This window comes from Solenopsis invicta, chromosome 3 (assembly GCF_016802725.1).
Source record: "Solenopsis invicta isolate M01_SB chromosome 3, UNIL_Sinv_3.0, whole genome shotgun sequence".
In the NCBI taxonomy this organism is placed as follows: Eukaryota; Metazoa; Arthropoda; class Insecta; order Hymenoptera; family Formicidae; genus Solenopsis; species Solenopsis invicta.
In genome coordinates, this window is record NC_052666.1 from 28,928,943 (window position 1) to 28,947,843 (window position 18,901).

Sequence of the window (18,901 nt, forward strand, 5' to 3'; positions counted from 1 at the left end):
AAAAGATTATGGGAAAGATAATAAAATTAAAGATGATCCCCTCTCAAATTTTCTAGGCAACTACAATAGACGATTGTTCTTTAGTTTGAGTACAGCTACGATTCTTTAACGATCGATTTCCGCATGCATCTCAATATCCCTCGCGAATCCCTTCCGCTCAGAATTCTCGAGAAAGTACACTGCGCCAATTTTTAAATACACACGGCACGCTTTATCTGTACTCAGATCAGAGCTTCCCTTTTGCGCGAGACAACTCGGCGGGCTTTTAGAAAGATCGTTCCAGACAATCGCAATCGCAATCACAGAATGGTGCTTAATGAAAAAAAGAAGAAAGAAGATATCGTATACATGTACAGTGTTTCTTAGCGATCATGCAGAAATAAGCGTGGTCCAGCCCAGCATTCCCAAATGTATATTCTCCCTTTTCTTTTTAGCCGATAACGAGGTGCTCTTACCTTTTTTAGTGTCGCCCCGTTGCTCGCTCTTCAGCGCACCGTTCTGATTGGCGTAGCTCTGCTCGACTTTTGTGTCATCTGAAAGAAACGGTTCGACGTTGCGATGAACATCGCGAATGTCGTCTCTCTTATTTACTAAGAACTCAAACAATTTTATTTATTTACGAAATTTATTTAATTTATCAATGAAGCGAAAACTAAATTATTCTTTAAATATATGAAAAATTAGATGAAAGAAGTAGAAAGAAGTTAAGAAATCTCAATAAAATTGTGTACAATTTACGTTATTCAGCGCTTCGATCGACGAATTCCTCGACGCGTTGCACTCTTACAACAAACTTCAGAGACGCGAATCGGTGTGTCTCTTTCGCACACGGCACCGGTTAAGATCGGCGAAAATCCGCGATTTCGCGAGTGCACGCGCGGAATACGACGACGACGACGATGACGACGACCGCGCGGGACGTCGCGCGTGAACGAGGCACGAACGAGCGCGTTAAATTTAGGCGAGAATTTCGACGACGACCATCACGACGACGACGCCCATGTTAAGCGTCGAGCAGCCGCGAGTGGCAAGCGGCACTAACCGCGACCTGCAGGGTATGGTGAATCGCGATTATGCACTGAGCCACACGAGTAAACCCAACGAAACCACCCACGAGACGCGCTCGCGTCCCCACCCGTGTGGAGTCACGTGTTTTGTGCACGCATCCACGTCGATCCAGGTGGATTTGTATCGCTCACACACGATTACGCGGCCGAACGAGTAAGGATTTCAATACGCCGGTGACGTCGGTGTCGGAAGTTCGCACCGATTGTCTGTGTGTCGGTCGCGCGGGGCGGCCCCGAACTCTCAGGTTCTATCCGAAGGATGTTCGGATGTTCCGCTCGAGAGGCGCGAATCGCTCCGGCACTTAGGTGCGCTGACGTGGAGTACCGAGTAAGCACTTGACGATATTACGAAAAATCCTACAATGAGAAACGTGTCTGCTGTTTCTTTCTCTCTCTCTCTCTTTTTTGAAAGCGCACAAACTCGGGATATTTATGGACACAGCGGTGTGCTATATACGAGCACCCACATGTACAGACGTGAAACTGTAACACGCATTAGCGCACGTATACGCGTATGCACACGAGAGAGTCCCCCCTCTGAATTCATGAATAGCGCCGCTTCCGAGTTGGACTTCCTTCCGAGCGCACAATGCCGCCGGCGCGGCGGAGTGACTCTGTCGCGCGAACGCACCCATCTATTCTCCGCACTTTTCATTGCGTCACGGCAGTCGCGAACGGACACACGCGCGTATACAACGGCGGTCGCACGAGATCCGGAAGTGACGGAACATTTTTTTTCTCCCTCTATTTCGAGCAAATGGCCCACCGTATCTCGGTGTACTTCGACTCGCGCATGGCGCGATTCGGCGAAAGGGGCGCGTAGCTTTGAAGTAAGAATTCTGACGGGACGCACGCGTCCCGACGGTGGCCGTAGAAAAATTCGTCACACGCGCGTAAACACGCTCTACCTCGCCGACGTTGCGACCTTGCGGGTTACGCAACGAATCGCCGCGCAATAAAATATATATCACGTTAATTGCGTAATGGAATCGAAGAAGCTACGCGGCTGGGCTGTGTCACGGACGTGAATATCGCGATAGAGAGGGATGAGAGGGAGAATATCGAGGTTTAGCTGCGGTCATGCGTGTACATCATCTAACCTCGAGACTTTTTGCAAAAGCAAAACAAACGTTTCCTAATTGAGACAGTCATTCTTTTCAATTATCTATGCAAATTATCTATGCAAATCCTGACTGTCGCGAGGAAGACGCGGGTCTCTCGAAAGAAAATTACGACGGCGACTTTTTCCGGGGGAGGATTCACAGAGGCCGTTTCGCGCGAGCGACTTCCAGCCGATCCGGGCAATGCGACGGGACCCGTTCGCCATCGAGTACAGGCGCGTTAATACGCGCGATGGACGCGATGGGTGTGCCGTCATGCCCCGAAGGTGCCAAGCCCACGTTTCCGCGGTACGTGCGTCTTCCATCTTCGTCCTCCACGGCTGCCCTGCGCTGCGCCCTTTTCGTCCTCCGTGTCGTTCGGCCGAGCGAGCGAGGTTGAAACCCCTCGCCGAGGAGGGATTTCCTTCGATCCGATCGTCGCTGTCGCTCGTCGCTTGCGCAATCGGCCAGCGTGACATATTTTATTGCTCGGCGGCTGTGTCCGTTGCATAATCGATCACCGGCGTTACGCTTCGCGTAGATTCGACGAAATATATGTATATATAAGACTCGTGCCCTTGCATTGAAATTTTACGCAATTTTTTTGCAGAAGTTCCTGTGTGGTTTTTAATTACATCACTTTTTTGTATAATTAAATGTCAATTAAAGCGACGACGATTTATTCAATTTAACAACGCAATCCTAGATAGAAGCAGAAGAAGCATCGTTGCATCAATTTTTGATAGCCCAGTGTGAATTGTTTATCGTTATCAATTTCGACCGCTTAAAGCGAACACTACACAGTGTTTTCCAACAACTGCAAACCCACAACTGCTCTAAATATCTAATGCGCGGCTTGCTCGCGCTACGATAAAGGAACAATTTCCGTTCGTACAAGCCCGTTCAACAAACGGGCATTGTTATTTCCGGCGGCGCGGCGCATTGTTCGATCGAGGCTGCGACTGGGACTTGACGTAAATCGAAAGCAGTTCCATCGGCCATACCATCGGCGCATAAATGTCAGACCACAAAAGACTGAAGCGCGAAGAAATTGTTATGTAATCGTAACTTCGTCGATAGCCTCATTATCCTCGACAAAATGCGTCGCTCAATATTGTCGCCATCAGAAAGCTATAATACAGACAGCAATAATGCAGCACTGTTTAAATACGGATAGCAATAATGCGATACTGTTTAAATGTGAATAATCGAAATGTTTCGTCGCATAAAAAAATACAAAGGGAGGACACATGCTCTCTTTGCAATCGAATTTCGTCAATAAAATTTCAAGAGCGTGCTTACGTGACACGGCACTCGGGTTTATTAACTGGCAGCGTCGATGGCACTTATAACTCTCGTGCATCCTCTATTTAAAGAATCGGATGACCCTCAAAAACGTAATGACGCATCACTAATTGCACCGCCTCGTTCGCCGCGGTAAGAACAGCCCATAAACGACGATCGAATTTCAGTGGCAAGAAGCGCACTGTCGCGAATTGATGTTAACGCGAGTTGGATTGTTTACAAGTGCAAAACTTCGATCATTACCGGTCCATGAAATTCACGATTGATTGAGCGCGCTCGAAGCATCTCGAGAATTACCAGTGTTCGATTACGTTACTTAAATTACGTTACGTTTACTCCATAAAATTTTATGAGAACGCTATAAATATTTATGCAGATGCGCGCCCTCTCTCCGATACATCTAGACGCGTTGAATCTCACGTTTTCCGTATCGCAAATCTCTCCGTGATCGAACTTAATCGCTACCTACCGTTCCGCGTTTCGACATCGAGCAAGCTCGAGCTCTCGTCCGGCGGCGTCCGGTCCCGAGAAAGGTCCGAGTTTTCCTCGATCTTTGCGAGATTATCGAATTCCATGACCCCGCCGCCGCCGCCGGCGGTCTCGCGACCTTCGCCCTCGGGTCTCAACCCTTCCTCCCTTCGTTCGACAGATGTTCCCGTGCGCTCCACCTCGTCCTTGAAGCGAACAGTCTTGTTTTCGCGCGCGGGGGACACCTGTTCGCCGTGTCGGCTCTTCAGAATCGGCGCCCTGACGAACAGATCGAGCATCGTGCGTTCGATCCTCAGGTGTTCCTCCACTATGCGGTCCAGGGTATCCGCGTACGATCTCTCGCGATCATCGCGCAAACTGTCATTTTCATGGATCGGACTCCGGAACCCGTTGGGAATCCCTAGATCCCGATGTCCGTTTGTCCCGAGTCCCGTAGGAATCGCCACGGTGTTCATCCGCCTGAAATCAAGGCTGTTCAACTTGTTCTCAAAGTTCTGCCGGGACTCCGTGTTACGGAAGCACGGTGGCGGGTCGATGAGGAACTTCAGCGCTTCCAGGTGCTCGTAATATTCACGCTCGAGCTCCCCGGCCCTTCTTCCGGCGACGTTGACTTCCTCCCGCCGTCCGGTGTCGTTGCCTTTCGACGTTTCCACACTTTTCACGGGGATCTTCCTCTTCCTCTTCAGGTGGACTCCATTAACCGTCATGGGGATTCCCACGCTCTTCAATCCGACTTGGTCGTCGCCAATGAGCTTTTTCGATTTCGAACGGGTCTCGTGCTTGCCTCTAGCCCTCGCGATTCCGCCTCGTCGTTTCCACGAAGCGCCGAGGCTACGTATCGTGGTCAGAAATCGGACGTTGGTCCGCGACAAAGTGACCTTCGCAGGTTGCTCGGTCGAGCGACGTTGATGAGGACGACGCTGACGACGCGTGGGCGGACGACGCGTGGGCGGACGTTTCGTCATCACCAGCGGATCCGTCGTCTCGCAGCTACGCCGTCGCGACGTGTGTCGCTGATTCAGCGTCGTTAGACACTGTATGCAATCGAAGAGCTTCATTTTCGCGGAAGATAATTAATTCTTTAATTTCATCCAATTTGTCACCTCAATCAAGCTTCATTAACTATCATTGATCCAACGCGCCCACGCTGAATTTACTTTCATCGCGCGATTTGTCACGACGGGTTCACTCAGCGCGCCCTTTCTTTCCTCATTACGCAATCGCATGCAGATTCATTAAACAGCGATTCGCGACCATTGTACCGTCGAATAATACGCGCATTGTTGACGATCGCGTCATTCACAGGCATCCCCGCCGTTGTATGCGTTTCCTGATTGAACACTCATCGGTATAACCCTTTATATTAACTTGAGCATTCACTGAATTGTCGACCAAATTTGACAAAAAAAAAGAAAGTTTTACACGCGAAATTACGTTGCATGGTAAAATCTGGAGGATCGAGGGATCGATCACCGTAATTATCAACGGCCCGTCACACTCTCCGTCTCTTCTCGTTGCGTCTTAAAAAAAATGATTACATCTCGTCGCGCCGAAAATAAAGTTACGTGATTCACAATCAGACCTGTGCAACTTTTAATTACATACAGCATTCATATTTCACTTTTTTCCATCGGTTTATAACTTCCTCCGAAGAATATCGGGCGATCGATCCCCGATCCTCGATCGCGAGACGAAAAAGATGCTCGCGATTTCGACTGCCTTCTTCGTCTCAAATAAGCGACGCGACTTGAAAATCCGATTGCTCGGCGCGGCGCGCTCGACAAGGTGTTCCCCGATACTGAGCGGGAAGGTGGGTCCGCAGGCGGCGACCCCAAGAAGGAAGAAGAAGAGAAGACGAAGAAGAAGAAGAGGGTCGCCTCCTCGACGTTAGGGTCTTCCCGGAGAACGTAGGGTGCGCCGGCACGGAATTGCCGCGCGTCGTTGTGGTGGCAGGTGTACGGTCGTGTACGTGAGAGCGTACGTGAGAGTTGGAGACAGGTGAGTCGTGCGTGTGCGTGTACAACAACACGCACGCACGCGCGGCGTGGGTATGCCCCTGTCTGGATGCGCACTGTACCGCGACGACGAGCGGGCAATTTGGAGAAAAGAGCCGGTAATAACGACCACGAGAGTGGGATGATCCGTGTGCATTTATGGTGCGCGTATACGCGTCATACGTCGTGTGCGCTTATTAGGTTCGTTTATTATCCAATCCTCCGGCCATCCGATCCGGAGGATTGGAATAAGCCGCCAATTATCGGCGATTGATTGGACAAGACGAAAATCTGTAATAATCCCCAGCTTTCGTAACTGATGTCTCTCGACGCTTCCGAGAATTTCCGAGATGTTTATTTTACTAGATTTCCGTACTTTTGTAGCTACGTATTAAAGCAAATTATAATAATAAATGGAAAATGATCCAATTAAGATCATTGCGTGCCATCGCGTGTCAGTTGCAAAGAAAATTTTTAAAAGGAGATCACTCCTTTCTCCTGTAACAATTGCAAGACGAAGGCGGAAAGCCGGCAACGATTAATTCGGCCAACCAAAACGTCACTCGGCGCTAACTTCAGCTTCCGCGGTTGTCGCGCATAAAGGAACCGGCCGCCATTGTTCACCGTTGAGATCATCGGAGATAATTAAACTACGCGCATTGTACGCTCAGTTAACTGGCAGGATTATTGTGCTCGATCAAACATCGACGGTCATGCGTGGATAATTTCTGGGTCCTCCGACGTAACGCAACGCATGAACGATCGAGTCGGACATTAAGCGTCGGGATTTGTGAATTATTAAAAGTATCAACGCACGTTAATCGTCGTCCAGCGATGTCCTGAGGTATACACTTACGCAATTGCGATGCCTATGAATCAATTATCGCTCTATAAATTAATTGCGCTACTCGCAATTATTTCGATTACCAACGCCGTAGCTACGCTCGTACATACCCGTAAAGACAGCCGCGTTAAAATTTAATTGAAAAATGACGATTTGATACCGCGCGAGATTAATCAGGAATCGATATCGAAGTTCGTTGCTCAAACAGCCGCGCGATTAAATTGGAAAGTGCTCGTAAATTTGGCATTGCGTAATTTAATTAATCATGAACCATTCGATGCATTCGTAGAAAGTTTCCATCATACGGCGGCTTGTCAATTGTTAATATCGATGCGCACTTGTTATCGAGCAATATCTCTTGTTTTACACAAAAATACAAAATTTTCAATTATGCTAAGAGCCAATGCTCTATCATCATCGTGGAAATTGATGTTTACATAAAAATAAAAATAAAAATAAAAATAAAAAAAAAACAAGAAAAAAACGGCGGACTTACTGGCACCGTTCTTCTCCGCGTCCGTCCGTGTGCGCGTTGTCGTTGTGGTTCTTGTGGTGGTCTCTGCGGCACACAAATGACAGAATTACAATTACTTCCCGCTTCATAAGCGAATGAGAGATCGGTTTACGCGACGGAATACCTACTGTTCTGAATTTCGGTGGTGTTCTCCTGCAGGCTGCTCCTGTAGATCCTCCTCTTTGGCGAGCCGATATTCTCTCTGCGACAGAGACGCAAAAGCAAAAATGAAATTTCCGATTAAAGTGCATCGGAACGATAAAATTTCGCTTTGCCATTACAACAAAATCCCAATGTGCGCGATCACTTACTGATTGAGACCGAGTTTCAACTGTTCTCCAGAATTACGTAGCAGAGCGTGTGCCTCGCTGTTGGTCAGATCTCGAGTGCTTCTTCCGTTAATGTTGCTGATCAGATCACCCTCTCTCACCCCCTGCTGAGCTGCCTTGCTTCCCGGATTCACCTGAAACAACGATAAAAAAGTTTGCGGTTAAAAAATTTGACGACGGCACACCTGAGAGTTGATTCGCGCTTCGCTTAACGCGAACCAATGCGAGCGGACGCGATTTAATTCGTATCGTGCATCACGGCGCGAGTTATCAAACCAGAACGGTGATTGAGAACCACTGCAGTCCCTCGTTGCGCCTAGAGGCAGGCAACTTCTCAGACGTCGACACGCGACGCTGCCTGAAAGCGGCCGTACAGGCGAAGCGACGACAAATTACTCGTCACAGTAGATCGAAATGAAATATGGTCGTCGTGCTTTTGAAGTCGATATCTTGTGGGTAAATAAATTCCGTAGAATACGCTCAAGACAGATATTGTAATCCTCAGTCATGCAAATTTATATTTTGTTTAAGATTATTAACTTTTCGTACGGCAAAGAAAAAAGGAATATCCGTTTATTTTTGATACAGAGTTAGAAAATTGGAAGTTAAATTTAACATAAGGTAAATATGTTAGAAAGTAACATAAATATTACGTAAAAAATTAACACAAAAAATGTAACACTTCGATACAGTTTGGAAACGAAATATTGGAATTATGTTTCTTCAGCAAAATTAATATTTATAGTACGTAGGCGCACGTACATTTGATTCATTTATTTATCTTGAACTGTATGTTTTAAATATACATTACTTTTACGTTTTTTCTTTATTCGCTTAAATTATTATTTTGACACTGAGAAATGTTAAATATCAATTTATCACAAAATATTCAAATAAAATAATCAGTGTAATCACGTTGTGTTAAATTGATACTTAGATAAATGTTAAAAATTTAACACAAACATTTTAACAAGGACTGGTTTAAACATAAATACAAAATATTTTCACTGTGTAAAAACGTGACTCTGTGAAACCGAAAAGAAAAAAGTCTTGTCTTGCAGACAAAATCGGATGAACGAACTTTTTGTTGACATTCAGTGACAAAATTGAATCAACAATTCATACAGAATCTTTTACGATAAATGTCGAAAAATTAACTTTCTCTACCGGCGACACGTCCCTTTCCGCGCGTCGAGATGAGATTTAAGTCCCAGACACTTAAGATTCTCACCGTGCTGTCGCACTTCCGTTGGCCGGATGCGACTCGGAACTTCAACATCCCGGAGAACTCCCTCGCTCGATACCCTCGTAGTTGACAAAACGCTATCGCGGAAACGTGAAAGTGGCCGGTCAAGAAGGTTTGTCCCGGTCTCGTCCCTTTGTCACCGCAGAAACTTTTATCGTCAAACGTTGCGAGAGCTTTGAAAACGTTCAACTTCGCTTATTCCGTTTGTACGAAATAAACGGCGCGCATATGTGTGTGTGTGTGTGTGTATAGCGTCGTTTCACTTTGTAATCTGCTTTTGCTTTTATACCTATTGGAAAATTTCCAAAGCTACATGTGGAAATCCTCCCACCTATTGAATTAATCAAGGCATTCTACATCCCGAATCGTTTCCTTTGATTCATTTGAATAGACCCGCAATATTCATCGCAGCGAGTTACACGCGTTACGGCTGTAAGATAAAAATGAGAATGACGATGGCGAGATCGTCGTGGACTTCACAGAATAAGAATCGATTTATCCCGCGGAAGAGACAAATTTCGTGAATATCTCTCGATCCCGAGATGATGACTAGAACGATCGGCTAGAATCGGCTAGACGGTGCGCAACGCGTCGGAGACGAAAGAGCACTGAGAGCTGCTCATCCTGTGAACGGGATACACGTTGTCCGGACCCCGTCGTCACCGACACACCGGCGCCAGACTTTTCGGCTACAGTGGAACAACAGGGGAGGTTTTCCGGCTGACCTTCCACGTGCTACTGTTTGGACTTCGGGACCCGAGGGGGGCGAAGGGACAAAAGAGGTGGTCGTAACAATAAGATGTACGGACGACCCGGTTTCCCGAGCGAAGTACTTGATTTTGTTTACGCAACGTAAACTTGGCTTCCGTCCAGACCGCATTGTTTCTCGCATTAACTTGATTAGAAATGCACGCCGTCAATCGCGCCCGTTTCTTCTAATTCCAATTCATTTTCCGAAACAGTGCCTGAAAACTTCGTTCGTTGTAAGGAACAGCAGGTGGCCGGAGATAACGCTTTTATCATTCAAGTCGCATTAATAGAATGAAATAGACAGGGGTAAACTTTCGTGCTCGGATGGATTCATTACAGGGTGGGGGAAGGAGGGGGGAGGGGGAGACTAGCGCGAGACAGGAGGCAGAAAGCCAAATTATCGACCCGGCGAGCAAACGAGCTGCCGCGTAAACACGCTCGATGTGAAACGGGTGGACGAGCGTTGAACTACCAGAGACAGAATTCCACGTTTCACGCTCAGCGCGTAAGTCTTTCAAACTTTTAACTATGCGAGACGCACGACTTGCCAGGCGCATCGACAAAAGTTGGTGGAACACTCTGCTTCATTACCAACTAACGCGAGTCACTTTCGTGACTGAAGAACTTTCCGAGATGTTTGCGACTACGTATCCTTCTAAACTCTACGTTAATAGTTGCTCCGCGTATAAATAAATAAACTTGAAACGGACGAATTATCCATTCGTTTAAAGTCAATCGTGTGCGAATCTTCGCGCGAAATGCGCGAGACATTTTCAAGACATCGAAAACGTCTCGACGTGACGTCACTTTTCATAATATTGATAACTCAATCTTCTATTTCGATCCACGGCGCGCGCTTTTGAGACACTCATTTTACGCTCAAGTGCCACACAAGTTTCGTCCGATTTTAACGACCCTTTAAACGTCGTGCGGCGAGCCAGGGGAAGCCGCAAAAGCGATTGGAGAAAGCGACGGAGAAAATTGCTTTCGGGCAACGCGGGATAATAGCATCCAGAGGCGAGAAACGCGGCGACGGCGACGGCGGCGGCGGTGGAAAGCGAGGGGAAAAATCGGATAAGATGATGCAGGAAGACCGACCGGTCGGGGTTCGTCGTGACCAACTCCGCAGGGTATCAGCAGGATAATAAGCGATCGCAAAGCTGCCGAACCCGCCTGTGGGTGTTCGCACACTTTGCTTCCATAATTCGTTTCACGACCGTGCGAATAATGCCATTTGAGGATGCGCCTCATCCTCTCTCGAGGGATTCGGACACAACTCCGAATGAAAGGAATATCCGAATAAAAAAGAAAAGGGAGTAAGGTAGATCTTCCTTTAGAAGGCTGAGAGAAATTTTTGACTCCTCGCAAGGAGTCGCAGATTATTTTCCACTGTCCGAGTTCGAAATCGATTTTTCCACCTCGGAAGCAATTTGCGCATTACCGGGCGCCTCGGTAACTCTCATCGAACGCGAAAACCCGTCGGTAGTGTTTAGTATTTGATTATACAACGTTGTATCGGCGCTTCCGAGGCGATTTATATCTCTCGCGGAGGATACGCGCGCGGCAATCATGCGGCGCGGCAGACCGAAAAATTGAATATTCCCGAGCGCGCGTTCGATGCCGATGCTCGGAACGGTGAAACCGATTCCGCATTTTTTTCCGCGTATTTTTCCCGACCGTTACGCGCGAATTGTCTCTTTGCGTAAGTCTGTGAGAACAAATCGCGCGACTTAACGGTGACGACAACCGTTGGAACTTAATCTTATCGATCCTACGCAACTTTGCGACGTCCGTCTTTAAATATGCGTCCCTTTTCTCACGACCGGGTCATTTCAATATTAATCAAACTGCATCGCGCGAGTTTATCTGCGCGGCGCCGCGGCGTAAAGGAAGTTTTACGAGGGACAAGCGATTTTCTTCGCTCCTCTTTTGCGACCGTTTACCACGTGAGGAATATAGGGAACGATGACCTCGTGCCAACTTTAATTGACGCAGCCAATTCGTGTCATTACGTGATTATCGCGCAATAAGACGGCCCGTTACGAACAAAAGACGCGGTCGAAACCGAGAATTTACCGTTCGTCGTGGATCGTTAGCGGCCTCTCTCCCGTTCCACGTACCGTAGAATTTCATCCGCTACCGAATACGACGTGAAACTTCACCACGCGAAGCCAATCGCACGCGTAACGATCGGTTACGAAGAACGGGGTATGCAACAATGCGCGGGGATGCATAATGCACTCGGCGACGAGTGCAAACTTCCGTGCTTTCCGCGGAAAAACTTGCCAGATATAAGTTACGACATCTCGGAGAATCTCGGGCGGGATGGAAATGGGGGAAATTGCAAAACGCTAGGCTGGTTGGCCCAGTTGCGCATTTATCACAAAATAAAATAAAATTTTTCCTCGCGCTACGACGGCACTTCCTACGAACGGCTACGCCCCGTTCCACGCGTGTGACGCATGGCCGTATAAATTCCGCGTGGGAGAAGTTCCCAATCCCGCTCTGAAGTTTCCAAATTCGAATGCGCCGAATCGAATATGCGTAAAATGCGCTCGATATACGGCGCCAAAGTACAATAATTATGAGATAAGGGAGAATTGAATTGAGCCGCGTGAGGAGATATTTATCACAACTTAAGGCGGAAAACTTTTGACTCTGCACGCGGGCAACGTCCTCGAGACACGTCGACCGTATTTACGCGGAAAAAAGAAGGGACGGGAGACTCGTACCCGGGAATTGCGTATGCATAAGGAACGCGTAACAAGTCAGAGATTTCCAGGTAGTCAACACTTTCGAGGCACGTGAGCTGAATGCAACTCGCTTAAGTGTATCTCGCTCTAAGAAAACGCACGCCGGATCTTTCAATATCTCATTTCAAAATCTGTTTCCGCGAAGGCTGTATCGCGAGGTGAAATGTGGCCGCGCTCGAGACAGACACTAAATTGTAATTTAGCTGTTGATCGCGGCCACGCCGCCCCGGCGATAAATCTAGGGAACACCCACCACGATACGCGGCATTCGTGCGAGATAACAGTAATTTAGAAATGATATTACGCACACGCTTGCACATATGTGTAATTTATATATATGTATATATAGTGCAATATATACATACACACATATATATATATATATATATATATATATATATATATATATAAAGTCACAATTTATTGATTTCGCTCGTAATATCCAATTCAATTTTAGTTCACGACTCGGCACATAATTATCTTAAAAGTGCTTCGGTGTATAGTGAGCAGCGGAATAGTTAAAATTTCGTAATTAAATAAAAGTGTCGTAATATATGAATTTCGCATTAATTCGTAATCCAATCTTCGCGCTTTCACGAATATTAGAGGAACGGGAATTTCTCTCCGTTTCACCGCACGGTCCGCTTTATTAATTGCGACGAGACAAAATTTTTATTTTTTTATTCTTTTTAACGAGAAGAAAGCCGTACGCGTATTAATTACCGTACTTTCCGAGTTAGATGTTAAGTGCCGCGGAATGAAAATCCCGCGCGCAAATAAATGATGAGTTATTACCTACTAATCGATTACTTGTATCTCCGGAAACAGTTAGCGGCGCAAGTTTCTCCGGCTGTTGTTAGCCCCATAAGCGAGGCGCGCATTAATTATAATTCAATCGAAGATGCACTACGTCGGAACGACGACAACGACGACGACGAACTTCGACCATTAGCTGAACGGGACTCGCGGGAAACGAGGACGACGAAGGCAAATCGCGGTGTGGCATTCAAAGGAGACAGGAAGAAAGGACCGACGTCGGTCCCCTGAAATGCATTATGCATTCGGCTAGTTCCTCGCTTTAACCAAGGAAGGTTGAAGGCTTAATTAGAAGGCAGACTAGAGAAAAGCAATTAAACTCACTGCGCCCCGGGGGCAGGAAAAACAGATCGCGATATAAACGTCAGCGTCGTTGTTTGACTGGCGTTTGCTTGTCCGTTTGTCGATCCTTCGCGTCCTCGTTGCCTTTAAAACGGTAATTATACGCGAAATGACGAATCTGTCCCCATTTTACAGGCTCTTGTCATAGATCTGTATTCTGAATCGTTTTCAAGTTTCTACTATTTCTAGTAGAAAATTTAATAGATCCGTCGCTTAAGGAAAATCAAATTGAATTGATATTCAATCGAAGATCTTCTTAGAGCATGTCTGTAACTTAATAAATTATTTTTCGAAGAAGATTCGTGCAATTTGCTCGAATCGATCGATAACACTCGCTCGGTGCACGAAGCGCATTTGTTGCACCGTGTATTTTTAAATAGTGCCGATCGCTATGCACGATCCATTACGGTAACATTGGCACTCTGTATAAATATCCATATAAATTTGGTTTAGATAGTCACGTTTCGCGGGTATTTATGCAGAATCCAATATTCCAGCCGCGAAATCCACTCGACGCGACGCCCGCGTATCGATATCTATCGTATGAATATTCGCCGATCGCTTAAAACGCTCAATATCGTGTCTTATAAAAATAATCAAAAAATCGTAAAGCAAAATACGTCAAAAATGTTTTCGTATATTCGGCACAGCCAGATATCTTTTTTTTTTTTCAAGGAAAATTTTTAGTCCGGCACGCATACAAGTTGATGGAACGATAACACAGTTCTGACGATATAAAAGCAATAAAGGGCGAATTATTCGCAAATGTAGCAAATTAAAGTTACTCAAAGAAAAACTGAAAAGCCAGGCAATTAACTGTTTAATTTGATTTTTTATTGACCTCGCACAAACTCTCGCTGCTAATTCGACGAAACAAATCCCAATTCGCCCTTTTAATTCTCCCTCGAAAGAGGAAACTCTCTGGCTATTCCGTTTGCACGATTTTTGGAAATGGAATGAAAGTAAAAAATTTCTAACGGAATTGTCTTACCCACCCCCACACGCGCCATTTCTCCTATCGCGCTGCGAGAATACTATCACGTTCACCTGATGCGCCTGTGTTTCCGCACTACGGCGGATTCTTGCTTCACGAATTATGGAACATTAATGAATTTATCGGCGGAAATGCCGTGTCGCACGTTCGTCAGTCCCGCGTAAAAGTCGACTAGCTGCCGGTGTGTGTCCGCGAGACGACGACGACGACGACGACGACGACGACGACGACGACGACGACGACGACGACGACGACGACGACGACGACGACGACGACGAAAATGACGAGAACGTCTAGCGCGTCGACGCCCCCTCGAATTATCGGCGTCACACAAACCAGACGCTCGTGTTCCCGGCAGCTTGACAACGGATATTAACCCGCTGCGCATTCCGTCGGCGATGTCGCCTGGATATCGTAAATTGACGAGGCGAGAGTAAGGACGACACAACAGCGGGACGACGGACGCGTTCGGGGAGGAGAGCGTGTACCGGCGTCATTTCATGAATTTACAGTGGCGGATGTACCCTCCCCCGATAAGCAGGATGCGATAAGCGGGATGCTCGGTCCTCAATGAGAACCGATTCTCCAATCTTTTCGCTAGACAACGTCCTCTTTATTTATGGAACCCTTCAATTTAGTTCGTGCAAACTCGTGTCAAGTGCTTGGCGCGTACTCAAGAAATCAACGACGCCATGTGACTGGCGTCGCACGACCCTCGATTATTTATACCGTTTAAAAAGAGAGAAAGAAAGAGGCGAAGAGAGAGAGAGAGAGAGAGAGAGAAATCTTATCAACGTGGATGCTTGAGAAGAGCAAGGTGAAGGTAAAAGTTTACCAGAGATAGAAACTTTGCGTCTCGATAAGTTGTGCATAATTTTTCACACACGCTGGGTAAGCAAAGAAAGCGAAGAAAGCGTATTACCTTTCGCGATAATTCCTTACGATCATCTTAATTGCTCATGAATAACGCGCGCGCCAGAAATTCCCCTTCTGTTTGCCGCCGCGTGCGCGATAAATTAAAATCCAAACTCCTGCGCGGAATACAAGGCCGGATTAGTTGCGATGAAATATTCGCATTCGGTAACCGATCCCTGCATTCGGCCGCCACTAATAGCCGTGGATTACGTCGTAGGCCGGGGCTAAGTCTCCAATTAATTTCTACACCCAATTTTCCGAATCCGCCGTCGTGATTTATCATTGCGTTACGGTATTGCGACTCACGTCCCGTTAAATCACTTGCATCTTCGGGCCCGTGGGTATTTCGCTTTAATCGCGAATGTTTTAACACGATGATGAATAATGGCACGAACCTAACTCTCAATGGCCTTAGCTTCGCACGATTCTCAACGCTCGGGACGCATTCACGTGTCGGAAATCGTTAGCGCGAAAGCGAAAACGCGTCGGTGAGGTAACTCGTTTAAAAATACAGCACGCTGCCAAGCCGTTCCGGAGACGGCGGAGGCCCTCGCCCGCGGATATAATTTCAATAAAAGCATATACCGCGGTCATCGGGTTCTTTGACGCTCGCTCCTCGATACCGGCCATTCGGTGACCTTCGATCGATGAGGAGCTTGCTGCACGAAGCTTTCCGAATTCAAAATAGCCACGCTGCAGCTCGTCGCGTCTCAAGTTTCTCTCTCGAACATCCCAAATAATCCCACATTTACCATGCGATAGCAAAGTGGAGCATACGTAAAATTTCTATCAGCTGAATTGATCCAAAGGGAGATAAAAACCGGTTGAAATTTCCTTCTCGCGAGACCCCTGCGCCCGATCTTCATCGTCGTTCTCCCGATTTTGCGTTCTAACGGGGGATCATCTTTAATTTACATAAAAAGATCGATCGTTGTCAATGCCGGGTCAAGCCGATCCTATCGATGTCACCTGCAAGTCGCCCGATAATAACCCCGCACAATAGTGACCCGCACTCGGCTTGCGATCGATCGCGCTACCGTTTTTAGTCGACATAAATTCACTGCGCTCTACAAAGCGAGAATAGTTCATTCTTTTGGTGATGTTAAAAAACATTTCCTTTACACAACATAAAACGAACAGCCGTCGAGTGAATAAAAATGAGTCGACGAAAAGTTGAAAAAAAGAACGGGATGAAAATAGGGTTGAAACAACAAGGGGATGCGAAATTACTTTGAGACACTCGATATTGCGGCAAACATGTTCTCCGATAGAACTGCATCGCAGCGAGACAAATTCGCGTGTAATGTAATTTGCAAAATTGCAGACTTTAATGACGCATTCGAAATATACACTGTTAAAAATGTCGTGAAATTCAATGTACTGTTAAGTTACACATGTACATTGAATTTAATGTATTTATAACTGAAAGGTATATTGTATACGTGTGCATAAAATTTAGTGCGCTTTCGACAACATTAAATGTTTTTGATGTATCTGCTTTAATTTTGCTTCCTTATATTATAATCATATTTTAATATATTTGTTTAATAAATTAATAAAACATTGAATTTTAAACAAACTGCGCTTTTTTAACAGTGTAAATTTTCAAACGGAAAACATATAACAAACTCCTAATGAAATATGTGTATACTTAAATATATTTATCTGTCTTTATTTTTCTATTCGTTGTGACTATATTCTTTGTGACTATACGTTCTACATTCGTTTTATTTTTCCCCATGCTCTCAATGCGTGTGCTCCTTTCCTTCTAAACACAGGAAGTATGTAGAAAAGTATATATAAAAATATATACGACTTCTTGCGTATGAATGAAAAAGAGATATTGAGAGATACATCAATTTTGCTTTATATACCTGAAAGCTTTCGTCCGCTTCATTTGCCCGTTTGAAACGTTGGACATGTGCTTGAAACGCATTATTAGTGAAGAGACTAAATCGCGTAAAATTACACATGTTCAATAACTATGTAGTTGATCAAACGCTTTCTAATGGCCATTGTTTCGTTACAAAAAAATGCAATTAATGTCTTTAATTACACCCATAATTCGTAGATAGTTCAACGCAAATTTTTAGAACAATTTTTTAGTAGCATGTTAACAATATCGTTCATCTGATCGAAGAACCAATCTTGACATTTTAATTAAGCACAATCAAATTTGCGGAAACTCATTATTAATATTACGTCTCAGTTTTCGAGATGTCTACATATCCACCGTTCTCAACTTATATATCTTTTAGCATGTTAATTTTACATTTCGTAGTATCGCTCTGTATCTCTTCTCTCTCTCTCTCTCTCTCTCTCTCTCTCTCTCTCTCTCTCTCTCTCTCTTTCATGCACGCAAAAGACCGTCAGAGATCGCGCGAGCGGACCTTTGCGCACTTTGCTCGCTCGCTCGCTGCCACTCACCACCGCGTATTTTCCTCCCGTATTTTCCCCCGGACTCGTTTTACTCGATTGATTTTCCGGCGAGCTTTCCCCGCGCCGTCACCAACGCAGTCCGGTCTCGCTCTCGTCGAGGCGTCGCGACGCCCCCGTCACCGTCGCGCGCACAATCGCATACTCATTCCTACTTACGAGCGAAGCTGTTCGCGACACCACGCGATCACGCAAAGCGATCGCGAGTCCGCTTTTTCGTCCGGAAAATAAAAGAGGGAACAATGACGACCAGCCGCGTGTATCTCGTGGCCGATGCGCCGAGTCCGGTCGATTCACTGAGCGAGGTGGACCGGCCGCCGATGCCTAGGACAATATTAGAATCGGGATCTCGACGCGGTCTGCCGCTCTCTGCGTCGCACTTTCGTCGGCTCGCGCCTCGTCCGTCTCGTTCTCGCGCCTCTCGTCTTGATCTTGGTCCATCCCACGCTCCCCTGACTCCCCGAGGCTCCTCATCTTCCACACCGTGTCGAGCCCGACCCGACGTAATCCCGCGTCATCACGCACGGACGTTACACACGCGCGCCTACATCCGACACGCATCCCCGTCGTAAATAATTCAGATTGCGTGGCTATCAGGCTTAATGTTAATACAACAAAATTATAATTACCGAGAGGATAAGATCGCGATATCTTCACACCGAGGGAAATATCAAATTTCCTCTTATCCGGAGAAATCCGCCTTTGTGTGTGAGAATGCAAGACGAACGGGTTTCTCATTGTCAGACGTTCCATTGACACGTACATCGATCGCTGACTTTGGAGCTTACCTCTTCTAAGCGCACTGAACGCGATTACATGGAACGAGACGCCTATTTTTTTTTTCTTTCGTGCGCGACACACAATACGTATTATGTGACGACTATGCGATCCCTTACACGAGGCCTTCTTACATTTCCGTTACACGTCGCACGTGCGTGTGGAAGGTAAACGCACCGGCTCGCGTTCCACTTCGCGTACACGCGCGTGATACTTTGCGCGTTAGTTAT

The 18,901-nt window shown here is 46.4% G+C and overlaps 1 protein-coding gene across 1 annotated transcript in view; it reads right to left on the reverse strand.

Annotated features, from left to right (window-relative positions):
- The window catches only part of LOC105199464, an 84,268-nt gene that overhangs the window by 45,291 nt on the left and 20,076 nt on the right, over positions 1-18,901 (reverse strand). Inside the window, 4 exon segments of the mRNA XM_039446588.1 lie at positions 456-533; positions 7,296-7,358; positions 7,442-7,515; positions 7,625-7,776. Coding sequence (XP_039302522.1) covers positions 456-533; positions 7,296-7,358; positions 7,442-7,515; positions 7,625-7,776 — 367 coding nt within the window.